The 23055-nt window shown below is 54.1% G+C and overlaps 1 protein-coding gene across 5 annotated transcripts in view; it reads left to right on the top strand.

The window, feature by feature from the left end:
* Positions 1-23055, top strand: part of ZMIZ1 (zinc finger MIZ-type containing 1) — a 229273-nt gene that overhangs the window by 104293 nt on the left and 101925 nt on the right. For all 5 annotated transcript variants that reach the window (XM_037056383.1, XM_037056379.1, XM_037056382.1 and 2 more), the window contains one exon: positions 17529-17637. In XM_037056383.1, the coding sequence (XP_036912278.1) occupies positions 17578-17637 (60 nt within the window). In that variant the 5' untranslated portion in view covers positions 17529-17577. The remainder of the gene's footprint in view (positions 1-17528; positions 17638-23055) is intronic.

Raw genomic sequence — 23055 nt, forward strand, 5'->3', positions numbered from 1 at the left:
AGAATACTAAGTATGGGCAAAGTACACTGTACATGTTCAGTAGGTATTTGCTAGGGTCCTGCTCAGCTCTGTAGATGGCAACAGGCCCTGCTCCCAGCAACTGAGCAGCGAGGACCAAAGTGTGGGGGCTGGCAATGTGGTGGGACCCACTGGGGAGGGTTTGTCTGTGCCTCATGGGACTTCCTCAGGGCCAGGTCACTCAGGAGCTAGCATTTCTGATGAACAGGACCAGTCCCCCCTTGGTTGGTGGCCACTTCCAGGGCTGAGCTGGCCAGACTGCTGGTCACCAGAGGACCTCAACAGAGCCATGAATGACCTGGTCCCCAGGGTCCAGGAGCTGGGGCGTGAGGGAGCCGAGGCTTGGTGAAGGCCTGCCTGCTCGTGGGAATTCACAGCATGTCTTCCTGTCACAAGTACCTCAATAGGGAAGATTTGTGGGTGAGATTTGCAATTCTGTTTTCTCTAAGGGTTATAAATCAGCTGCACGCACGCTCTGGATGCAGCATAGGCCTCAGGCACGCAGGCTGGCACACTCATCCCCTCCCGCCCCGCCCCCCCCACACTGAGATGCAGTCTAGGGCCTGCCTGATGTTCTCCAGGGAGGGAGAGGGAGATCTCCAGGGCTCTTCCTGAGCTCAAGGAAGAGAAAAACCTAGACAACCAACTGCTGCCTGGCCTTATAGGACCCCAGAGCCATCCAGATTCAAGGACTCAAGGCTGGGGGGCAGGATGTCCCAGTGATTAGAGAAACAGCCCATCCTGCAGGTTGTAAGTATGACCTCAAATGCTTGCCTACCCAGGTCCAAGCCTTGGCCCTACAGTTTACTAGCTGTGTACCCTTGGCCATATTGCTTACAGAGCTCTGTGCCTAAGTTTTACTCATTTGTAAATGAAGCAAATTATAGCATATACTTCATAGAATAGTTGATCAAATAAAATAAGTTAATATGCATAGAGTGCTTAAAACAATACAGGCACTTAGTAAGAGCTCAGGAAGGTTTACCTATCACCATCATCATTATTTAAGACTATACCTAGATTTTGGTTTAAGACCGGGGCCCGAAACCCAGCTCTGCCTCTTGCCAGCTGTGTGGACCTGGACGTGCTCCTAAGCCCCCAGTTGTTCATCTATAAAATGGATTATTACTACCTACTTTGGAGGGCTGTTCTGGGCTTCAAAGGAGATGAAGCTCATCCGTAAAGGATATAGTATCAGGCCCTCAGGACACATCAGCCAGTGCTCCATCTGCCTTATGCTGGGCCTCTGGCTGGGAGCCTTCGGGTAGCTCTGCTCTACAGCCTGTCTTCCTGGGAATGTTTAGATGCAGGGATGGGGGGTGGATCTCTGGAAGGGAAATTTCCAGGAACCTCTGTCTCCCTTTTGCTACTAGGAAAGTAAACCTCTTCCAGGCCTTTTCCCCCCTTCCTGCCTCTGTCACTCCTTCTACTCCCCCTCTGACAACCGCGCTCCGAGACAGGTAGGTGTGACTCACAGCTCTGCCCGTCCCTTACTGAATGGCCTGGGCGGGTCCTTTAACCCCCTCCATTCCCTCTGGAAAGGGACAATTGCACCTGCTAAAGCTGGCTACTAAAGTGCACCTTAAATGAGATAATGCCTTTGGAGTACTCAGCACAGGGCCCAGGGGCCGGATAAGTGCTCTCTGCAAATGCCATCACTGGCCCCCCTTTGTCACCACTGCTCTCTTCCTCCTGTTCCCTCCACCTCTGTTGCACAAAACGTATCTTCCCAGACCGAACATTTAAATACTTCTTTTTGGAAAAATGAGCTCCGGCCATGGCTGGTGTGGCTTAGTGGTTTGAATGCCAGCCTACGAATCAAAACTTCACTGGTTCGATTCCTAGTCAGGGCACTTGTCTGAGTTGCTGGCCATGTCCCCAGCTGGAGGCGCATGAGAGACAACCAACGGATGTGTCTCTCACATTTTGGTGTTTCTGTCCCTCTCTTTCTCCCTCCCTTCCCTCCTTTCTAAAAATAAATAAAATCTTTAAAAACAAATGGGCACTAAAAAGGCACCTCTGGATTGAGCCTGGATGAAGATGACTTCAGAGTTTCAGACCTGCTTTCATCTGACACAGTTCCCCTATGCTAGCTAGCCACCCAAGGTTGACGCATGCTGGACATGAGGCCCGACTTTGCTCGTCCATCAGCTGCCCGCCCCAGAGCCATTCCTGCTCCCTCGGGGTCCTCAGGTGCTGTCAAACGCAGACTTGCTTCCAAGCTGTTTTCTGGCGTTTTTACCTGCTCAGCCATAAAGCCCTGGAAAGCGGTGATCTGGGAATGAGTAGCTGCCTGCATGAGTGCTGGGGGTGAGGGGAAGAGAGAGAGGGACCAGTGCCCACATTTTTGCAGAGCTGACATTTTTGCACCTCTCCCTATGACCAGCTCACTGCTCGTGCTAGCAGGGTGGTGAAGATTTGGCTATGGGTAAATGTTGGGAGCATCCCAGCCCAGGCCTTGGTCTTTAAGCAGAACTTTGGAGGCTGGACTTCCCTGTTGCCAGGGAAACCAAGGGGTTCCCAGGAAAGAAACCACAGTGTTTTGGCTGTTAAGCACCCCATTCGTCCCCCAAAATGAGTTCCCTCCGAAAGTGATTCCCCCAAAACTGTCGAGTCGGCAGCATCGTGCCTCCTCCCTGAGCCTGCTGAAATGATAGAAAATGAAATCTGCCCCTGACCTTGTGCTTTTCACCTCTTTTTTAAACGTTCCACTGTAGCACAAGGACATGTTTTGTTTTTTTCTTATTTATCTTCCTCCAGTGCCAGCTGGGGCTCTGAGTCCTTCTCTCCTCTTGTTGACTAGAGCCAGAAGGGAAAGGACTTCCACATTTTTTTTCATTCAGCTGTCAGCAGAAATAAAACAAGCAGCTTTATATTTGGAAAGCAGAGGGTCTCAGCCACCAGATAGCTATGTCCGGGGGTAGGTCACCGCCTTTGTATCCCCTCACGCCACACAGACTTGAAATTTGATCTGCAGATTTGCTGAGTGAGGGGGGGGGGGTGATTGAAGAAAGCCTGGCTTCACTCACGTTGACTTTAAATGCCATTGGAGGAGCGTAGGGGATTCTTCAGTGGCTGGCAGCACGTAGCCTGGGAAGAAATGGTTGTAGAAAAGAATCCCCTGAGCACCCAAGGTGTGGGCAGGGTCTGGAGTACCCACATTTCCTTCCCCTCCGTCAGCCGATGCTGTGCAAGGAGGCAGGGAGCTGGCACCTCCGTTCACAGGCCAGGCTTCTGCGCCTCCGTGCAGTTCTGAGATCGTCTAAGGAGTGAAGTGAGGCTGTCCCATGGGGTGCTTTGTTAGGAGACAAAACAAAACAGGAAAGGGGAGAGAGCAACATGACCAGTGTTCACTTGCAGATCCCTGGATGCTTTAGGGGACACAGTAGAAAAGGAAAAGGATGTAAAGGGACTTTGATCCAAACCCCAGATATGTCCCTCCCTGCCATCCCCTCTCTTGGGCCTGGGTCTCCCCGATTGAACAACGACCTCAGACCTGGGTCTTGGGGCCCCTTCCAGATCCGCCACTTGGTCAGTGTTCCCAGGGACACTTTAATGATACGAGCAGTTATTTTTCACCTAGAACTGACTCTCTGTTCCGTAAGTAATTCTAAACAAATTCTGTTCCTGTCCCTGAACTTCCGTGGGGGGAAAACAACAAGACCCAGCTGGGTTTTCCACTGTCCTCAGCAGACCAGCGTTTGCAGGCAGCTTGTGCTCCAGCCCTTGTGCTGTTAGAGCCCCAGGCAACTCAGGCCCAGCACCTGCCAGCCTCAAGGAGCACAAAGACCTGGCCTCAGGTCAGGAAAATGGGTCCCAAGGAAGCGCCTTGACGGGGTCTCAGGTCCTTTTCAGCCACGTTCTGGGGCGTCACTGGGAATTTCTTGGTGATTCCTGAAACCCTCTGTCAGATCTCGTTATTAGCATGAGGCTCTCAGAGTGTAGAGTAAACTAATGAATTACAGCATGATTACACAGCACATAATTAACTTTGTAATTAATATGCAACTGCCACTTAAGCTAAAACACTGCTTATAGAGACGTAAGGCAATAGTAAATCACAGGTCAGAAATAGCACTTTGGAATTTCCAAAAGAATGAGTGTAAGCAGGGAATCACTTAAGGCAGCAGGGCAAGTTAATTAAAAAGCAGATAAACTGTGAATATTCTGCCTCATTTCAATACCTTCTCCTGTAAGAAAGACCCTAATGCCACCCCGCCAGGCTGATTGGCCAGGCCTGGTCAAAGGGCACTGGGCATGTGGTTTTATTTCTGAAATAAGACTGGCCCTCCTCACCCCATCCCAGCCCATTCCCAAGTCTTGGCCCTCTGCCCAGCCACATTGTCCCTGGGGCCCAAACCTCTTGGCCCCCAGGGACTGACTCCTCCTCCCCTGCAGAAAGTCTGTGGGGATGCCCTCAGCCCAGCCCTGGTCTAGCCTCCTGGTGGGCACTGCTAGCCGGGTGAGTTGGAACAGCTTGTCACCTGGGTTTTAGGCTTCTGGAAGTCACGGTTGTCGTCTTACTTTTTTGTTTAATCCCTTCTTCCCCCAGCTTCCTGTCAGAGCATGAAAGCTAGAAAATACCTTAGGAATCATCTGACGCAGCCCCATTTCACCAGGGCCAGAGGAGTCAAAGGACTGAGTGCCACGGTCACTCAGTGACCTGGGCCTGGAAGGAGTCCCTGCACCCTCTTCCAGTCCTGCATCAGGCTGTGTGGACCTTTGAAGTGCCTCTAACCCAGATTCCTAACCAGGCAACTCCACTGTCCCACTGTGTGACCTTAGGCAAGTTATATAACCTCTCTGGGCTTCAGTTTCCTCATCTGTGAAGTCTGAGGACTGAGGCCTACCTCCTGGGTGAGAATTAGGTGAGACGCCGTGCGTGAAAGGGCCTGATACAGAGTGAGCGGTCACGGAAGGCCAGTGCCCTGTGCTATCCTCACAGGGAGCACGCAGTTCGTCACATCTCAAAGAGCCCCATCCTTCAGGGGCCAAGAAGACAGGCCCAGTGAAGTCCGCTGCGCGTCCACAGCACTGCCCAGGAATTGGCATACACAGGACATGCCCACCCAGGTCAGGAGCCCCCTGAGGACCGATGTCTCTTGTCCATATGTCCCACTCAGCTGGGCACAGCCAGCACACAGCTGGCATAAAGTGTGCTGGGTGAATGGCTGAGCTGAAGGGCCTCCTTGGGGACATCCTGGAGCCCCGCCAGCGGCGGCGCAGTTTCCCCAATCCCCAGCCCTCGGGCAGTGTGCAGGTAGCTTGGTTTGGGGGGTGGCTGCTGGACTGAAGTCTGACGGACATGGGTTCCAAGCCCACTTTGCCGTTTTCTGATCTTGGACAAGTTTGTTAATCATTTCAGTCTTAGTTTTCCCATTTGTTCGTGGTCCTCATCACTCTACCTTTGGCTATATTGTTATAAAGATAATTCACATAAAATGTCAAAGGTGCCTCGTGTCACACTATAGATACTTAATGATACCTATATGTTCTAATTGTTATTCAAATTAGGAACTGAGATTTCTGAGGCTACCCACCCCCACAGCCTCAGGGAGACAACTCTGGCTGTCTGGGCCACCGTGGGCCCTGCAGCTGGCCAGACCCGTCTTCCCATTAGGCGACGCAGAGAAGGGGCCAGTCTGAGCCTCCGGGAGCTCATTTGACCTTCCTGTGGTCTGTGCCCTTTCAGCAAGTGGTCTGGGCCAGCCCAGTAATCTCCAGCTCTGTGCTGGGGGCACAGCGCTGAGGGGCCCTCAGGCAGGTAAGCTCTGCCTGGTTAGGTATATTTACGTGGCTTCATGGATCGGGCCATGATATTGGATTCGGAATCCAGAGCCCCAGTCCTGGTGGAAAGGCATTGCAGGTGGTAGTGGGGGCGCCCTGTGGCTTCTCTTTCCACAGACACTTCAACTTCTGGCCCCCGCCCCACCGGCACCCCCCCCCCCTCAGCCTGCCGGCCGGCTCCCTCAGTGTTTTCGCTCCCTGCGGTCCAGCCTCTCCACCCTGTAGCCACACCTCTTAGGTCTGAATTTCTCAAAATGAGTTCTGGGAAAACTAGTTCTATCGGATTTTAAAATGTGTCTAGTCGGGGGAAAAAAGTGTTTTGCCATCCATTAACTTTGTAGGAAAAGCTAGGTTCTTTAAGGCCCTTCACCTCTGAGGGGACTTTAGTAATCTCCAGGACAGTAGAATCTGCAGCTCTGTACGCCCCCTCCCCCCACAGCTCTCAGCAGAGAATCCTGTGTTCAGGGAGGATCTGACCTCAGGCAGCCTCTTCTGGGGTGTCCGGGCCACCACCCTCCTCCTGCCCAGAAGAGGCAGCGGTTCCCGTCTGGTCTCCCTGCCTTCATCAGTGACACTGCCCACGTGGACGGACATCCCTGGGCACCCAGGCTGCTGCCATGGAGGGGCAGCGCTCAGCTCACATATCCGGAATTTTTAACCTTATTCTTCCTTCCTTCTGGAATGTTCCATGGTTGGCCTCTGCCACTCTGCTCCTCCTGCTCCTCAACCTGGCATTCTGGCTGGTGGGTGCAGAACCCCTGCCTCAGCCACCCACGACCTCTGTGGCCTGGCATTGAGCCTGGAGACCCTTGTGTGAGGGTGGGCGGAGTGGGCAGCCTCGCTCCCATGCCTCCGCCCAGAGCATGGCCCCTTTCGTTGCTGCGTAAATGGAGCTTCTGCCTAAGATAGTATACTGTGTAAAAGAATAAGTTTTAGATACAGCATTTTTTTTGAAAAAGGTCGAAGATCTTCATGTCTAGGTGGTTGCTTTTAACTCCCTTCCTCTCCCCTCAACCAGCGAGAGCTCCTCTCTGCCCAGTTTCCTCCTGCCTGTGATGGGGACGATAAGGCCCACCTGGGCCCTGTGCAGAGCCAACGACTGCTTCCCACTCACGGCCTCACTTAGTGAGCACGGCAGCTGCGCAGCAGGCACTGCTGTTACTGCTTCTGGTTTACAGATGCAGAGCCTGCGGCATGTAGGGGCGGCTTTTTGTCCTAAGCCACGGAAACTAGCAAGTGGCAGAGTCAGGATTTGAACCCAGGCAGCCTGGTATCCTAAACCGCTAAGCCATACTGCGCATGTGAAATGAGGTAATGAAGGGTCCAGTGACGTTATGGCCCCAGTGCTTTGTGAACTGCAAAGTGCCTTGCACAGTTAGAGCACTGAGTCAGCATGTGGCTTAGGAGCACCTGGTGTGAATTTTTGTCTCCCTAGACATCGGGAAGCATTTTCAGGTTGCCTGTGGGGTGCCTAGCTTGTCCCTGAAGGTTCTTAGTAATGAGACCTCCACTCCCGGCCTGGGATGGGGATAGCCCAGTCCCCAAGTAACCTTAGATCCAGAGACTCCCCCAGTATAGACCAGATAATCGGCAGGGTGAATGGGCAACAGACCTATCTGAACACAGAGGGCCTTCAGCAGGGAAGAGGGCGGGTTGTGAGGTCAGTGTGCCAGCCTCAGCCTGAGACGGTGAAAATCTCCACACAGATCCATGGGGACCTTGTGGGACTTCTGTGAGGGAAATGGCAGGGCTTTCTTAGTGGGAGCAGAGCCCCTGCTCCTGTCACACCTGTCACAGCTGCCACAGTCACCCTGTCCTGCCTTACCCCACCTCCAGGCTGCTGGGAGCTCCACGGGGCCAGCCTCTGCGTCTTAGCTGTCTGTGACCCTAGCCTAGCCTGTGTGGGCATCTGCAGGCGGTGTCTAGATGTAACTAGGGGCCAAGAGAGCAGAGAAGTTCAGGGCAACTGGGGTGTGGGCCCTGACCCCCCACTTCTGACCTACAGTGGGGCCTTCAGGGCTCTGGTCTCCCTCCACCCCACCCTTGCCCTGGGCCTCTGTTTCCCCATCTGTAAATAGACCTGAGCAGATCCCCAGGTCCCCTGCAGATTTAAGCCATGAGGATTTTTTTTTCATCTTCTACTTTTAAGTCAAGTGTACTTTCTGATTTTTTCTTTCTGTAATTTTTTTTGAGAAATTAAAAAATCGGACAGTTCACAGCAATTGACTAAAGGGGAAGGCATATCGAGTTAGTAAAAATAAAAGCCCAAACTCTGGAGGAACAGCTGTTGCCCTATGTTCCCCACAAAGGAAGCACCCACTGGCTGAGCCTCAGTTTTCTCATCTGCAAAATGGGATAGTACTCGTCTGCAAGCTGCTGTGAGGCTGTAACATAAAGCTGTTGCAGCATGGCCAGCTCGCCTGAGTGGTCCACATGTGGGCTATCAACTTGAGGAAGCTGGCTCTGTGTCACATTTAGGTGAAAGAGCACAAAGTCAGAAATCGGCCAATCTACATGCCAATCTCTGCTCACACCTTGGCTGGCTGATGACCTCAGGCTAAGCCCTCCCGCACTGGGCCTCTATTTACGCCGATTTTAAAGAAGCCTTCCCAAAAGTTCTCTTCTCGTGTGTCCATGTCAGGTATTTAAGAATGGCTGGGCAGGAGTACGTGTGGAGAATGGGCAAGGCATGTCCAGACTCAGCGGAAAGTGTGGTGATTGACAGGCCACACCTGCCATGGGTGCAAGAGGTAGGGGTGGTGTCCAGCTTGCTGTAGTCCTGCCATTCCTGTGCCAGGTGATACCTTAAAGGCTCATGTAGCTCTGTCTGGCTCTCCGGGCACGCCATTGGCCCAGCTCCTGTCTGCACCTCCCTGCAAATGTCAGGCAGGTAGATTTGGAGCCATAGGGAGCCGAGGTTAGGAAGGGTGCAGCGGAGAACACCTCTTTGTCCCTGGAGCCAGAGCTGTAAGAACATCTGCAGGGTATTTACAACCTTCTAGAAGGCACCAGCTGGTGGTGAGGGGGCCTGGCTCCATGGCCAGCCTTATTCCACCCCATGTCCTCCAAGGGCCCTCAGGAAACTGTTCCCACCCTCCCTCTTTCCCATTTCATAGTATCTGAGCCCTTGGAATCACAGACAAGAGCCTCTAGACAAGGCCAGGTCAAGGCCACGGCAGGGGTACGGCTGTCCTGCAGAAGGCTCGTGGCCCAGGCCCAGCACCCAGCAGCATCAGGCAGGACTAGGCAGGACTCTGAGCCCCCCCTCTCCGCGCCATCCTCAGCACTCCACGGATGACAGTCACTGTCCCAACATGCAGGGCAGTTGGGGCCAGGGAAGAAAGTGTCTAGCTGAGGAAGGCATGTCACATTCCCGTGGAGAGCATATGCAGGAAAACATCATGGGCTTTATAGTCAGATGGGAGTTCAAGGGGTGCTGTGACCTTGAGCAAGTCATTGGACCTCAGTTTCGTATAGTAACTGGGACATCACAGTAGAACTCCGAGGCTTCAGGCGAGGTGACGTGCGTGACCTGGTGGCTGACACATACAGGCTCAGCGGTGGTTGTGTTTCTCTTTCCACTCTGAGGACACACAAAGCAGGGGCATAGCACTGGAATGGCTACACACCGGGCTGAATTTGGTGACCTTACCCGGGGCTGCCACGGGTGCAGGACCTTGTCCAGAGGTGAATCCGGCCCTCTTTCACCTTTTGGGAGGGGAGCCGCCAGAGGAAATTCCCCCTGAGGTCAGAGATTCGGAGCGCCTCCAGAGGGTGGCAGGAGGCACTCAGGGGCACGGTCCGTGCCTGTCAGGTGGCACGTGCGCAGAGGGACGAGGCGCAATGGAGAACACAGCCGGGGTTCCCAGCCGCGTGTGGGCTCGACCAGGGGGCCGGCACCTTTGTCAGGGCGACAGCGACGGGCCTTCTCCCGAGTCAGCTGTCCTCCCCCTGGATTAACACGTGTGTCCCAGAGCAGGCCGTGTGACGTGGCAGCGTGGGGCTGGCCCTCAGGAAGCCCCGACTGTGACACACCGAGGGTGTACTCTGCCCTCCCATTGACCACCGCGGACGGTGGGTGCCCCTGTAGACGAGGGTGGGTGCTGGGACACTGGGTCGTGGAGAGAAGTGGGTCCGCCCTTCCAGGAGCCCCAGTTGCCAAGCCAGAGTGTCTGAACTCTGGCCAGGAGGTGTGGAGCCTTGTCAAGCGTGGCATGGAGCGCTCCCTCGGGGGGGAACTGTATTTGGAGGTGCTCGTGTCCAAACCAGAGTTTCTCTTCTCAGAACACTGCCCCCTAAGTGATTGCACTTAGTCAGCTCCTCAGTCTAGTGCGGTGGTAAAGAGAGGCACCTTCCTGTTTGACAGTTGAGGACACAGACTCAGGGAGATAAAACAGCTTCTTACAACCTCAAACAGTCAGGAAGGTTTGACTCAGGGCCCACCCCTAACCCAGGAGCTTCACTGTGCTCCAGGCTTCAAGCTGGCCCAAGAGCCAGCTCCAGCTGCCTGGTCAAGAGTGGGAAGCAGCTGGTCCTGGGCAGCTGCCCGGATCTGCCTCTTGCCTCCCTCTCTCTTTCTCATCTCCTGTCTGTCAGCCCTCTGCTGACTTCCCTGGGGTAGGGCACAAACTCACTTTCTTCTCCCTGTCTTGGCTTCACCATCACCCTCTTCCTCTGACTCCAGGCAGCGTGCAGTCTCCCGAGGACTAGGAGTGGAGGAGTCACGTATGTTTGCTCACAGACGGCCCCGCACCTCTCTGAACTTCTGTTCCTTCACCTCTAAGATGAGGAGGGCATTGGACTATGTCCCTGCTTCCTACCCTCAGTCAGTTTCATCCCATTTTTACTATTTAAGGTGATTCCTTAATCCATTTAGGTCTGCCATCACTCCCTAATTTATCCTCATCCTGAATAATAATATCCACAAACTCAGCAGGGGTCCCATGAACCACCTAAAACATTCTTCCGCCAGTGGTACATGCATCACTCTCTGGGAATCCTGGACTGGACTGTCGGAGTTTCTCCCAGTCCCAAGACCCTCTGATTAGGGCTGGTCATTGGGTGTTCATTATTGCCAGTCCAGATCACAATGGCTATCCATCCACCCATTCATCCATCCATCTAATGAGCACTGCCGAGCACCTGCTGGGTGCCATACCCTGGGCTAGGCTCTGGGAATTCATGACTAGATGACAGCCCAGCTGATGGGGGAGATGGGTGGAAAGATACGCCACTGTCTGGTACCGTCAAGGTGGGGTACGGGACAGAGACACTAGAGACAGCGGAGTGGAAGTGAGTGGCTTTGCTGGGGGAACCAACAAAGAAGGTGACAGTTGAAGCAGGCCTTATGGGTGAATGGGGCAGGCATTTCAGGCTGAGAGGCAGAGGCAAAGACAGGGAGGTGTGATCTTCAGAGCACAGTCCAGGGGATGGGGGAACCCCACTGGGAGGACACGGGGTATGCCTGGAAGTGGAGGAAGGTAGAGGTCAAGCTGAGGAAGACGTGGGCTGATGCCATCACGTGCAAGGTTGGCAGGTCACTGCTGAACCCAGGGCTGGTGATGTCTGTCCCTCTCAGAGTCTGAGAGCTGGTGAAGGGGCTGGCCAGAACAGGTCCTTCCGGGCCCCCAGATCTCCCACCAGGGTGAGCAGTGCGCAGGTCCCAAGCTCACTGGCCCTGGTGACGTCTTGGAATACAGCCTCTACTCTGCAAGCCGTGGGTACAGGCCCTCCACCCCCACTGCCAGTGCCGCTCTCCCCAGGGGACCTGAGCTGCAGATGTGCAGGGTGATTGAATCATTTCTGCACACCACTGCTCGCACAGCTCCCCTGGGGACCCTGCCACTTGCCTGTGCAAGCTGTCATGAGATGTGTGCGCTCAAGTGCACCTGTGCCAACACTCGAGTGTATACATGTACATCTTAAGTATGCAGAGGGGTACTATGTTTGTGTGTGCACACACATAAGCAAAACATCTGCCTTAGGTGCTAGTGTTAAGTGGATTGGTTAACTTGTTTGGCCTCAGAAGTGAAAAATAGAACACACTGGTGTTAGTACAGCTGATGTTGGCCTACCATCCCAGGGAGCCGCCTCCAGGGCTCCGTGAACATATCTACTGGGCAGCAAAGAGCGCCCCATTTCCCTGGTCCTTAGAGGAGCTCACTGAGAGCCATGTGCCATCCCCAACCTTCTGACCAGAAGACATGCTTCCAGAGAGTCCCGGGACAACCCAGGGCCCAACTTAGAACAGCCAGCTGGGTTCCGGTCCTGCTTGGCCCTTTTCCCTTCTGGGTCCTTCCCCTCTCTCATCTCCTGCCTTGAGGGCACAGGACCAGGTGGTCCCCAAGTGCCCTTTCAGCTCCCAGTATTCTACGGTCTGAGCAGCCCTGTGTGCTTAATAGCAGCTGACTTTTCTGGGGCTTGTCTTCTGTGCTAGGCACCACGAAGGTGAACGTGGTCAGCGTTGTGCTAGGTGCTGAGAAGTGTAAAATTGGAAACTTGGCCCTTCAAGAGCTCAACTAGGAGTTGGGAAGATTGGCCAATGAGATGTCACCATAAATCAGAAAACTTACGTGTGTGCAGTGAAGCCAAGCTGAGTATGAGGTGCAAGACGAGTGTGTAGCACCTTCAGTCTCAGGCTCCCCTGGAATAGCAGCTCTCCAGGAGTTTCCGGGGCCCGCCTTGGGGGAGGCTGGCTGTGCTGTTTGAAAGCTAAGTATTCTACACTTGTCGAGACGGAGTTCAAACAGATGGAGGTCCTGACACAGAAATCCTAAGATGCTGGAATTTGCAAGCGAGGCTAGCCTTCATTTTTACAGATGGGAAACTGAGGCCTGGGAGAAGTGGCAGAGCAGGGTCTCCTCCAGGCCCGAGAGCTGACTAGCTTTGCACTTCCTACAGACGCAGGCCGCTCAAACTAGGAGACGGGGCCAGGGGCCAGAGGAGTTGGGGGCTTGACTGCTTGAGCCCACTCTCCATTTAGAGGCAGACAGGCAGGCACCGGGAAGGGCTGGGGCCATGGATGCACCCAGGCCCGGCCCAAAGCACTGTCTCCATTTGTGAGGGAGTGCTGTGGTGGGCATGGGAGCTGGAGCCCCAGAGGATTTGTAGCGACTTGTAAAGGCTTAGAGGAATCCAGGCTCTGAGGAGGGAGCAGGCAGTGGCCCAGCAGTGCTCCCATGGCAGAGGGCGACCTCTGCTGGCCACCGAACACTGGCCACTTTGGGACGCCAGCCAGCATACAGGGAGCCCAGTAGCCTTGGAAGCAAGTGGATGGATTTGGACAGTTTGGGTGGAACCAAGGAGTCATCTCTTTGGGCCCAGTCACAGCCTAGGGTGGGAACTCCCAGGAGGCTCCTGTCTTGGTGGAGTGGAAAGAACAACATATAAACAGAAAGGCAGAGAATTTGAATCTCAGAGTTTGAATCTTCTAAGCGTGTGACCCTCAGCAAGTCATGCAACCTCTCCGAGCCTTTCAGGACTAAGTAAATTAGCATCGCACAGGTCCAGGACTGGTGCCTGCACATAGCAGGTGCAGAACAAATGGAAGGTCCCAGACCACTGCTCAGTGAACTCCTCTCTCATGCCTACTGTAGCCTACCCTTGTCTGGGACTCTCAACCTTCCGTGTCCTGACCGCTCTTCTGCAGGGGCCGGAGCTGCCAGCCCCATCCCTTCCTGATGGCAATAACCCTGACTTTCCATTGATCTCAGCAGTTTAAAGATCTCACCTCACCTGTGAGCACCTCCTTAATCAGCCAGTCATTTTGTTATTTTACTATAGATTAAGACACACGTGACACACGATTGTGATCTGCGATGTCTCTCTTGCTGGCTTCCACCCACCCTCTGAGTCTTACAGGTGTCCCAGGCCCCTCTGTTCATCTCTTGGTCTCTATACATGGAGCCTTAACTTGGGACAAAAAAAAAAAAAAAAACGCTCTGGGGCCTGGACCCAGCTCAGAAGCTCAGATGTGCTATGTGGCTTTGGACAAACTACTGTGGGCCTTGGGGTCCCCCAGAAAAAACCAGCCCAATAGTTAGGTCAGTGTGAGACCTCAAAGTATCTTTGGCTATTGGTATTCTGAGAATCTTTGAGTCCAGATGCCAGCTCAGCCCAGCCACTGGCTTCCAGACAGGATTGCCATGAGCTTGCATGGAGACTGACCTGAACTGGGACAGTTCTGTTCCCCCCACCCCAGCATCACCTCTTCTGTTTGTTTCCTAAAATGAGACCTGTGGCGCCGCTGCCTCTGGGCCCGAAGGTGACTGCCTAAGTGGATCTGGACTTCTGGTGTCTGCTAGGGGCTTCCCTGGGTGGGCTGAACACGCTCAGGCTCCAGAAATGATCTGTCAGTCACTTAACAAGTATTTTTCACAGCCCTGCTAGATTTCTGGCCCTGGACAAAATGTCTTGTCTACCCTGGGAAAAGTTCCTGCTCAGGAATAAAGCCTTGTGAGACCATCTAATCCCCTCCCCCTCAACACCCTGCTCTACAAATGGAAAAACCAAGGCCTAGGAAGTCAGAAAAGCCTTCTCAAAGCCCCTCCAGGTGCTTAGGTTCATCAACAGTGCACCCTGCTGGCCGCTTGGGTCTCCGCAGGCCCTTTGTCCTTGACTGTGGCCTGAAGACTGGGGATTGAAACCCGCAAAAGACCTGGGGTGTCTTTGTGCTCCCTGTGGAACTAACCTAGGTTTTTGTTCAACGGTTCCCTTCGGCTGGCCGTGGAAACTGCACTCTTTGATGGCGACTCTAGCAGCCAGTGTTCACCAGTGCCCACCATGGGGGCTGTGTACCACGTGGTGCCTAGGATGCCACCGGGGTCCCTTCGACTCAGAGGGGGTTTAACACCGAGAACCACAATGGCTTCCCTGGAAGTGGCACTGTTTTGCTCCCATTTGGGGCTCTCCCATAGGTTTTTTCTGCTAACCCCACCCTGATTTGTCTCTGGCCCCAGGAGCACTCACCTGGCAGAGGCTCTGTGCACCTAAACTCAGTCCCTGCTTGGGGGACACCCGCACCCCCTCCAGCACACATGTCAACAACATCAGAGAAGCCTCCTGCAGGGACCCCTCACACCTCCCCAGGACCTGTATGGAAGTTTAGGCTGTGATGGGAAAGCCGGATTCTAAAGCTAGTTGTTACTATAACCTCCGAGCCTCAGTTCCCTCATCTGTAACGTGGGAGGGGGTATGTTAACACTCTCTGTGCCCAATGCCTGGGCCAGCACCTAACATATATGTGGAGCTCAGCAATGGTCACCTGAAAGATGACCTGGAGTGAATACAGGCTTAGACCAAGAGTTTCCTGAACATAAGAAAATTCATTTCAATATTTGCATGCCCCATAGATGTAGCATAGGAACGGCACAATATAGATGCTGAAAAGCATTTGCTGGGTGAATGGGAAGCAGGCGTGGACGGGGAAGTGGAGGCTGGAGATGTTTAGATGACTGCATGTGTGGGTGGATGGACAGGCACTAAGCTGGATGAATGATGGATGGGGAAGTTGGATGTCTGGGTGGATAAATGTGTGATAAACAGGGTGAATAGAAGGACGGTTGGTGGGTTGAGGGTAGAAGAAATAAATATGGGGCACTACCCCCATTTTTATCTCTTTGCTGGAGAGCTCCAAGATGAAGTGGACCCAGAAAGCACTTATCAAAAGTACAATGCCCAAGTGACCCAGTAACTCCACTTCGAAGAGTATGTTCTCCAGATTAATTCACACACGGATGATGTGGCCAATATAAAAGGCGATCCTGCAACACTATTTTCCATAATGAAATTTGGAGATGGCTTTGAGCCTTATCACCAGGCTGGCGTGGGAGCCCCCTGAGCAGAAGGGCCTTTCTCAAGCCTCAGACCTCACAACGGCCCCTGGTGGGGCTGGGTGATTCATCTGTGTCTGGGAACACTGCACAGCCATTAAAAAATGAAAAAGCCTCTTTATGTCTTGATGTGAAAGAAACTTTGAGATAGTATTAAGAGGAAAAACCCAAGGGTACAGAGAGTGCGTGTACAATGCTTTTGTACTTAAAGGGGTGGCAGGGGAGGGTACACATGCATGCGGGTACTTGCTTCTCTAAGCAGGCCCCTCAGAAGGAGACTGATGATGGCTGGGCCCCCCAGGAAGGGTACCTGGGGGCTGGGGATTGGGCCAGCACTTCACTGGACACCCTTACAGACTTTCTCAATTTTGAATCCCATGAGTGAGTTGCCTTTCCAAGCACCAATGGAACAATGAGGAGTGCTCTAGGGGAGCTGTGCAGTCAAGAGCTCCTTGGAGGAGGAACAGGACTTTCTTCCCAAGGAGGCTGGGGCCAGGCGTGCTGTGAGGGTGCCTGTGCTGGGGGCAGAGTCTAGGACATGGGAGCGGATGGGCATGTGGATACAGTCCAAGCACCTTGGAGCCATGGGGTCTTGGCAGGTCTCAGGACCTCAATTTCTTCATCTGTAAAATGGAGACTATTCTAGTCTTACAGAGTGAGCATGAGGAGAAAAGGAAAGAATTGAGAGGCCCAGCACACAGAAAGTGCCTAGTCAGTGGGGCCTTAGATGACATGGCCAGAGATGAGGAGCCTCAGGGTAGCAAAGAAGGCCTGGGGCCATGAGCCTCTGTTCAGTACCCTGTGTCTGACCCATGTGTCTGCAGTCTGAGATGCCCACTGCATTGTGGGAGGCCAAACTCACCCAGCAGTGGGCAGGCTTCTGCTTGGGCCCAAGGAGCCCTGAGCAGTGGGCGCACGAGAGCTGAACACTCTCTCCATCTCTGCCTTTACCACTGTGGCCTCCCTGGAGAGGCCTGGAGTCTCCAGGGTCTTTCTGGAGCTCAGGGAGCCTCCTCCACTTACCTTCATCACCTGGGAAGACATGGCACTCGTGTTCGTGTTTCTGAGCCCACCGCCCATTCAGAAAGAAAGCCTGGTGACCAGGTTGTCCACATACCCAGGCCACTCAGCTGTGGGCTGGCATTCAGAGCCCTGGTTTCTGGTTGGCTCTCCTGCTGACTCACTGGGCCACCCTGAGTGACTGCCTTCCTCTCAGTGACCCTCGGTTTTCTTGGCTGGAAAATGGAGGTGGTGCTAATGCCTTCCCTCTTTCTTTCCCAAGAGGCCAAAGGGGAAAAAGTGGACTTGGGAGTGGTTTTTAAGGTGTGAAGAACTCTAAAGCCTGGAGGATTTGAAGAGGCACATGGCGCCCTTGAAAGGACTGCTACACTTACACCATGCATGCAGTGAAAGTGGTCACATGGAAACATCCCCCCCCCACACACACACACATACACACACAGCCAAATCTCGTGGGCTAAGCCCTGAACCGGGAATCTGAAGATAAGGCTGCCATCCTACCCCCACCACCAAGTGCACACGTGTGCATAGAAGTGCGTGTATCTGAGTGTGCGGTTCGGTGTGCCATAGTGGACATGCCTGCCCAGTGCTCACATTAATCACCACAGAGAACACCAGGAACACCTCCTGCCCTCAGTCCCAGCAGGGCTCCTGGGGCCAAGCATGAGGAAGGGCTGGCTGAGCAGTTGGGGCCATGGTTCCTCCCTTCAGTGCAGGGCTGCCTGGGGCAGAGGCCACCATGGCCCACAGAGGGCCCAGGAACCTGTTGGGAGCCGCTGGGGCCAGAATGTCAGTGTTGGGGTTAGTAGGTGGCCGGCAGGCTGGAAGGCCAGACTCAACCCCAGCGACACCCACTGTCCCCTCTCTTCACAGGCTGGACAACGTTCATGGCTCTCGGGTAGAACCCGGTGAAACGGGCAGAATGAATTCTATGGACAGGCACATCCAGCAGACCAATGACCGGCTGCAGTGCATCAAGCAGGTGGGTGTGTCCCCCGCATTCACCCCTCTGCTGCCTGGCAGCCGGCAGGGACAGGCAGTTGGGGTGCTGTCCCCTGTGGCTGGGCACCTGGGCCTCTTCATGGAGGTGATGGTGGGCATGGGTTGACTGTCTGGGGCTCCCTGGCCACCCACCTCGGGAGAACGTGGCTGGCGTGGACCAGCCTAACACTGGAATCTCACACACCTGCGTTCAAAGGCTGGCTCTGCCCTATCCCTTCCCCTCTCTTCCCAGCCTATGTGACTTTGGGCCAGTGTCCTGCCCTCTCTGGGCTCTGCTGAGTGCTCCGTGAGGAGGCAGCAAAGTGCCTAGTTGCCTTCCCAGATCCAAGCTCCCACCCCTCTGCCCCAGTGATTTTTCTATAAAGAAACAGAAAAGAAAAGGTTCTGAGAAATTAGGTCATGTTACAAAAATAGAAACTGAGGCACAGAGAGGGGATGGGAGTGCCCTGAAGTCACACAGCCAAGCCCCTGGTGCTGGCAGGGCCTTCTCCCTGCGGGTGGTGAGTTCCCCTTCCTGCCAATGCTCACACCAAGCTTGAGAGGTGATTGGCCCACCAGCAACCTGTCTGGATTGTTCAGAGGCAGGAGATGTTCACAGTGGGCCCAGAGACTGCCACTTTGAAAAGCCTGGTTGAGCCTGGACAGGCAGCCCCCAGGCTCCAGTGGAGGCCAGGAGGGATGCGCCCAGCCTCTGACTCAGCCTCTCTGCAGTTCTGCGTGGCCATGTCTGTGCCCAGACTCCAGAGGATTATTTTACTGCAGTAAGGGGCAGATGTGGTGGAAGGGCTGTGGGCTTTGACATTACACAGACATGGTGCTCCATGCACCCACAATGAGCAGTCCTTCTGTGTCTCTGAGTCTCAGTTTCTCCACTTGTCAAATGGATCCAGTCAGGCCAGCCTTGAGGGTGCTGTGAGGAGAATATTGTGAGCGAAGCACATAGCCCCATGCTGGCATGTGGCAGGTGATCAGCTAATGGTGGCAAGGCTGTTGTCCTCGGTGTCTCAGCGACAGGGAGGGGAATGCTGGGGCGTGTCCCCTGGCTTCAGCTCCAGTAACCCGCATATTTGAGTAACCAGCCACTGGTCTCAGGACCCCAGCTGCAGCCCCGCCCCCAATGCAGCTTGTCCTCCTGAGCGCCAGGGCCCAGTGGAGCTGAGGCTAGTCCCCGGAATGAGGGATGTGTGTCCTCTCATTAGCATCAAGCAGAGCAATCTCGGAAGCCTGTGTGGAGTCTGAGGAGAGGAAATTGAAGAAGACTTGTTACAGATTGAACTCAGCCCGAACAGCTCTCCCAAATGCCAATTATGCCTCTGTTCACGGTCACAGAATAGAAACCAGACGTGCGCTCTCCCCTCCCCTGCCCTCCCTCCTCCTCCTCCTCTGCAGGGCTCTCCTGGCTCTGCCTTTGACCCAGTTTCTCCAGCCCATGAGGGATCACTGCCAGTGCCCTCCACCCCCCAACAGTGCAGCCATGCCCCCTGTGCGTGAGACTCTCTTTGTGCCAGACACATAGCTGCTCCTGGGACCTGATCACAACTTGACCTTTCTCCCCATGCCTGGTTCTGCATCACCAGGAATCAGGGTGCCCTTTACGCCCACGGGTCCAGCCCTCTCTAACTGTGGCACACAGAGCTCAGATTTACTAGCAAACCTGGGTCCAGCCCTCATTAGCTACCTGAGTTGCCACTTCATCTCACTTTGCCTGTGGAATGGGCATGGTAATGCACACCCAGCCGTTGAGGGCAGAGCAGATGGAAGGCCAGGGATCACCTCAGCTGCTTTTCCCAGTCTACCCCATACACCATGTGTGCACGCATGCACACAGAGCTTTGCTTCTGGGCTAGACAGGGGCACGTTTGTGAGGGTGAGCAGGCTGTCCAGATGCCCTCCGGGCCATCCAGAGTGCCTCGCATCCTTCATGCCCCACTCTGGTACCTCCGGTCAGACACAGCTTGGCACTGATGTCTGTCTGCTCCCCAGCTACCCCAGAGGGTGGCTGTGGCTGGCTGAAGACTGTTGATTCTCAGACATCCTGTATCCTAATCAGAAGAGAAAGGCAAGCAGGTCTGCATGCTCTGAGGATGACAGATGTGGCGGCGATGCCTACCTCTGGCTGGGAAGGCTGTGGATCCCATCAGGGGCCTCACAGCCTCTGAATCTTAGCCATACCTCTCTTCTACAGCTTACTCTTCCCTCCCCCACCACGCACCTTGGTTCCAGCCATTGCTGTACTCGCCACCCGCCAGCATCCTGCTGCTCATCTTTCCTCCAGGCCTCTGGCTCAGCTGCCTTTCCCCCTCCTCAGCCTCAGGTACTGGGAAAACCAGTGCCCTCTGCAATGTGCCCCACTCAGAGGTCACTGGTACATCTGGGCTCCACGTGCAAAGCCTTGCAAAGCAGCTGATTCCTGCACAGTGGCACCCCCAGATGCTCTGTTAAGCATCTGTATCATCCACCTCTGAGTGCCCAGTGCTTCCTGGGCACTCAGCTACCTCACCCCTACAGCTCAAGGGAGAAAGGAACAGAACATACATCAGGCCCCTCCCAAGGCTGCTACGTTCCTTGGGGGCAGAGGATGTGCCATATTCATCTCTAAGGCAGCAGTCTAGCACAGTGCCCAGGCCAGGGTAAGGCCCATGTATGCTGGGAAAGGAGCAGGGGTGGACTTATAAATGGGTAAGTAAGGGAATGAAAAGTGGGTGGATGGATAGACATATGCATGGACAGTTAGGTGGGTGGATTTAGATGATAGATGGATAAATGGATGAATGAATGGATGAGTGGGTGGTTAGATAAATTCCAGATGGATAAGCAGATAGGTAGGTAGATGAACAGATGCATGAAATGCTAGATAAAGTAGTGAAGGGATGAATGGGTGAGTGGGCAAGTGGATAGATGGTTATGAATGGATTCATACTTTGTTGGATGGATGTGTAGATAGATCATTTGATTTACAGGAGGATTGACAGGAAGATGCACTCATCACCTGGTCTGGCTAGCCAGTCCCTGGTCTGGGCATTGATGTCCCCTGCTTCTGCCCCAGCAGACTCGGTGGCTATTGGATATAGCCCAGATATCCTGAGGCATTGTGGAGATGGGCAGGCTTTCTGATGGGGAATAGGGTATTAGTGTCTAGTAACAGCCATAGCTGGGGGGGGCCTCTGCCTATGGTTCAGATCTATGCTCCCATCCCCAGAACATTGAAGGCTGGTCAAGCTCACCATGCAGTCCTGGCTTCTCCATGTGCCACTGGGGACCTGTTCTGAAGTAGTCGGCTTGCTGGCCTGTGCCACAGGTGAACCACCCTCTGGACAGTTACCTGTTCACTGACCATTTCTGTGTGGGCCTGGCCTTGGGCCATCTACAGTTCCAGAAGTGAATTCTTTCCATGCTCAAGAAGCTCACAGAAGAAACCAGAGGTGGTACAAAGGTCCAAGTATACAGAGCAATATTAGTGCTTACCTGGCCTCTCCTCTGTGATGGGAATGTCATTAGGTATATTGTTTCTAAACCTTGCAGCAGCCCTGCCAGCTGTCATCACCCCATTTTAAGCTAGTGAACACACCAGGGCAGTGTGACTCAGTGGCTGAGATGAGGTTTGGTCCAGGTCTGTCTGGCTCATTTCACTACATCTCTCAGTCCTCTGTATACTCCAGCCACCTCATAGTAGAAATGGATGACCAAAGCACCGAGAAGGGCTGCGGGGCAGGATGTGGTGGGGGTTGTTGGCTTGGTCAAAGCCACAGGCTGCTGAGCAACAGCCAGTGAATGGGATGCCTGACATTATTTCTACCAATGAGTTGTGCCCAGACTCCAAGATGATGGCCACTTAAGCTGGCTGGGGTGAGGATAGAGACATGGGCTGGCAAGATACGGAAATTTGGGTGCTAGGGGCCAGCACAAAACCGGATCCCTGAACCTGGTCACTGTGAGCCCAGAGCCCCAAAGGAGGGTGCTGAGGGTGGGGGTGCTGTGGGCAGGCAGCTCAGAGAGCAGCCTGTGGCAGCTGCTGACCTTCCTAATTGGGTGTGACATCATGTAAATAAACGGAATAACTCAGTTAGCAGAGAGAGGCTGCTGGGCAGGGAACTAGCTGATTTGCTTGGCTTTCTGCATGGAACCCAGTGCCACCTGTGGCCTCAGAGGAGACCCATTTTAGAGAGAGTGCACAGGGACAGAGGTGAGGACCCAGCGCTGCCCTTCCAAATGGCATGTTTCTATATGTGGAAGTTCCTCCTATCTTCCCCAAATCGAGTTCAGGAGCTCTGCCTTTGCAGAAAGAGCACCGAGTGAAGCCAGAGCTTTGAGCTGCTGAATGCAGCTGTGTTTCCAGGAGAGCCTCTGTGAGACAGAGTCAGGGCCAAGGGCAGCCTCACATGGGAGCACCCCACGCACCAGGCACTTTGCCAGGGGCCGTATAAGCCTCATCTTGTTTAATCCTCATCCCAGCCCCTGCGACAGAGGGCTGTGTTGCTGCACGCTTGCCCTTTTTCTTTCCTTCATCTCCACTTCTCCCGTTCTCCCATGGAAGGAGCATACTCTAACTCATTCCACTTTCTTCCACCCTTCCATCTTTAAGTCTTGCCTTGCACAAACCACATTCATGACAACAGAAACAAACATTCCCCCTGCATACTGTGATCTGCCATCCCTGTTTTACAGACAGGGCAACCGAAGCATGGAGAGGTAAGGCCACCTTAGCTCAGCAGCTAGTAGGAGGGGAAGACAGAGTGTGACCCTCAGGACTGCTGCCCCACGGAGGCTCCCACAGCACGTTTTACCCTCTTCCCACTTCTGGGACCTGGCAGCTCCTAAGACCCCTGCCTTCCCTGGCTCTGAGGCTGACTCAGGCTGTAGGTAGGGATGCTGCAGTCCCCAGGGGTAGCTATTGTTCCCTGTCCCTCCCAGCACCAAGACCACAGAAAGGTACTGCCTTCCCCTTACACTCTGACCCCTGTGGACACTAGATATCCCACTGGAGGACCCACATGCAGACACACCCAGCACTGGAATCCCAGCTTCATCCCAGCGGGCTCCATGCCCCTGGGCTCGGTGCCTAACACAGTTTGGCCTGGGAAGACATGCATAAGTGTTAAATATGGGAGGGGTGGCCTGAGTCTGAAGCAGGATCGAGAGGCCTTGGCACCAGAATTCAGTTTCTGTTGACTTAGACCCACTGAATGGGAGGGGCCTGAGCTCGGGCCAGGACCCCTCCCAACAATGCCCGTACCCCCCCCCCCCCCGCCAAGCTGAGCCAGAATGGGTGCAAGAGACCACGAGTCAATAAGCCACATATACCAGACCACAGTGTGATAGTAACTGGGCACAGTGTGTGTCCCAGCTGGGTGTGGCCTGGAAGCCTCTTAAGACTCCCTTGCTCCGGTCCTATTTAACT

This window comes from Sturnira hondurensis, unplaced genomic scaffold (assembly GCF_014824575.4).
Source record: "Sturnira hondurensis isolate 20B ecotype Veracruz unplaced genomic scaffold, ASM1482457v3 Scaffold0008916, whole genome shotgun sequence".
NCBI lineage: Eukaryota > Metazoa > Chordata > Mammalia > Chiroptera > Phyllostomidae > Sturnira > Sturnira hondurensis.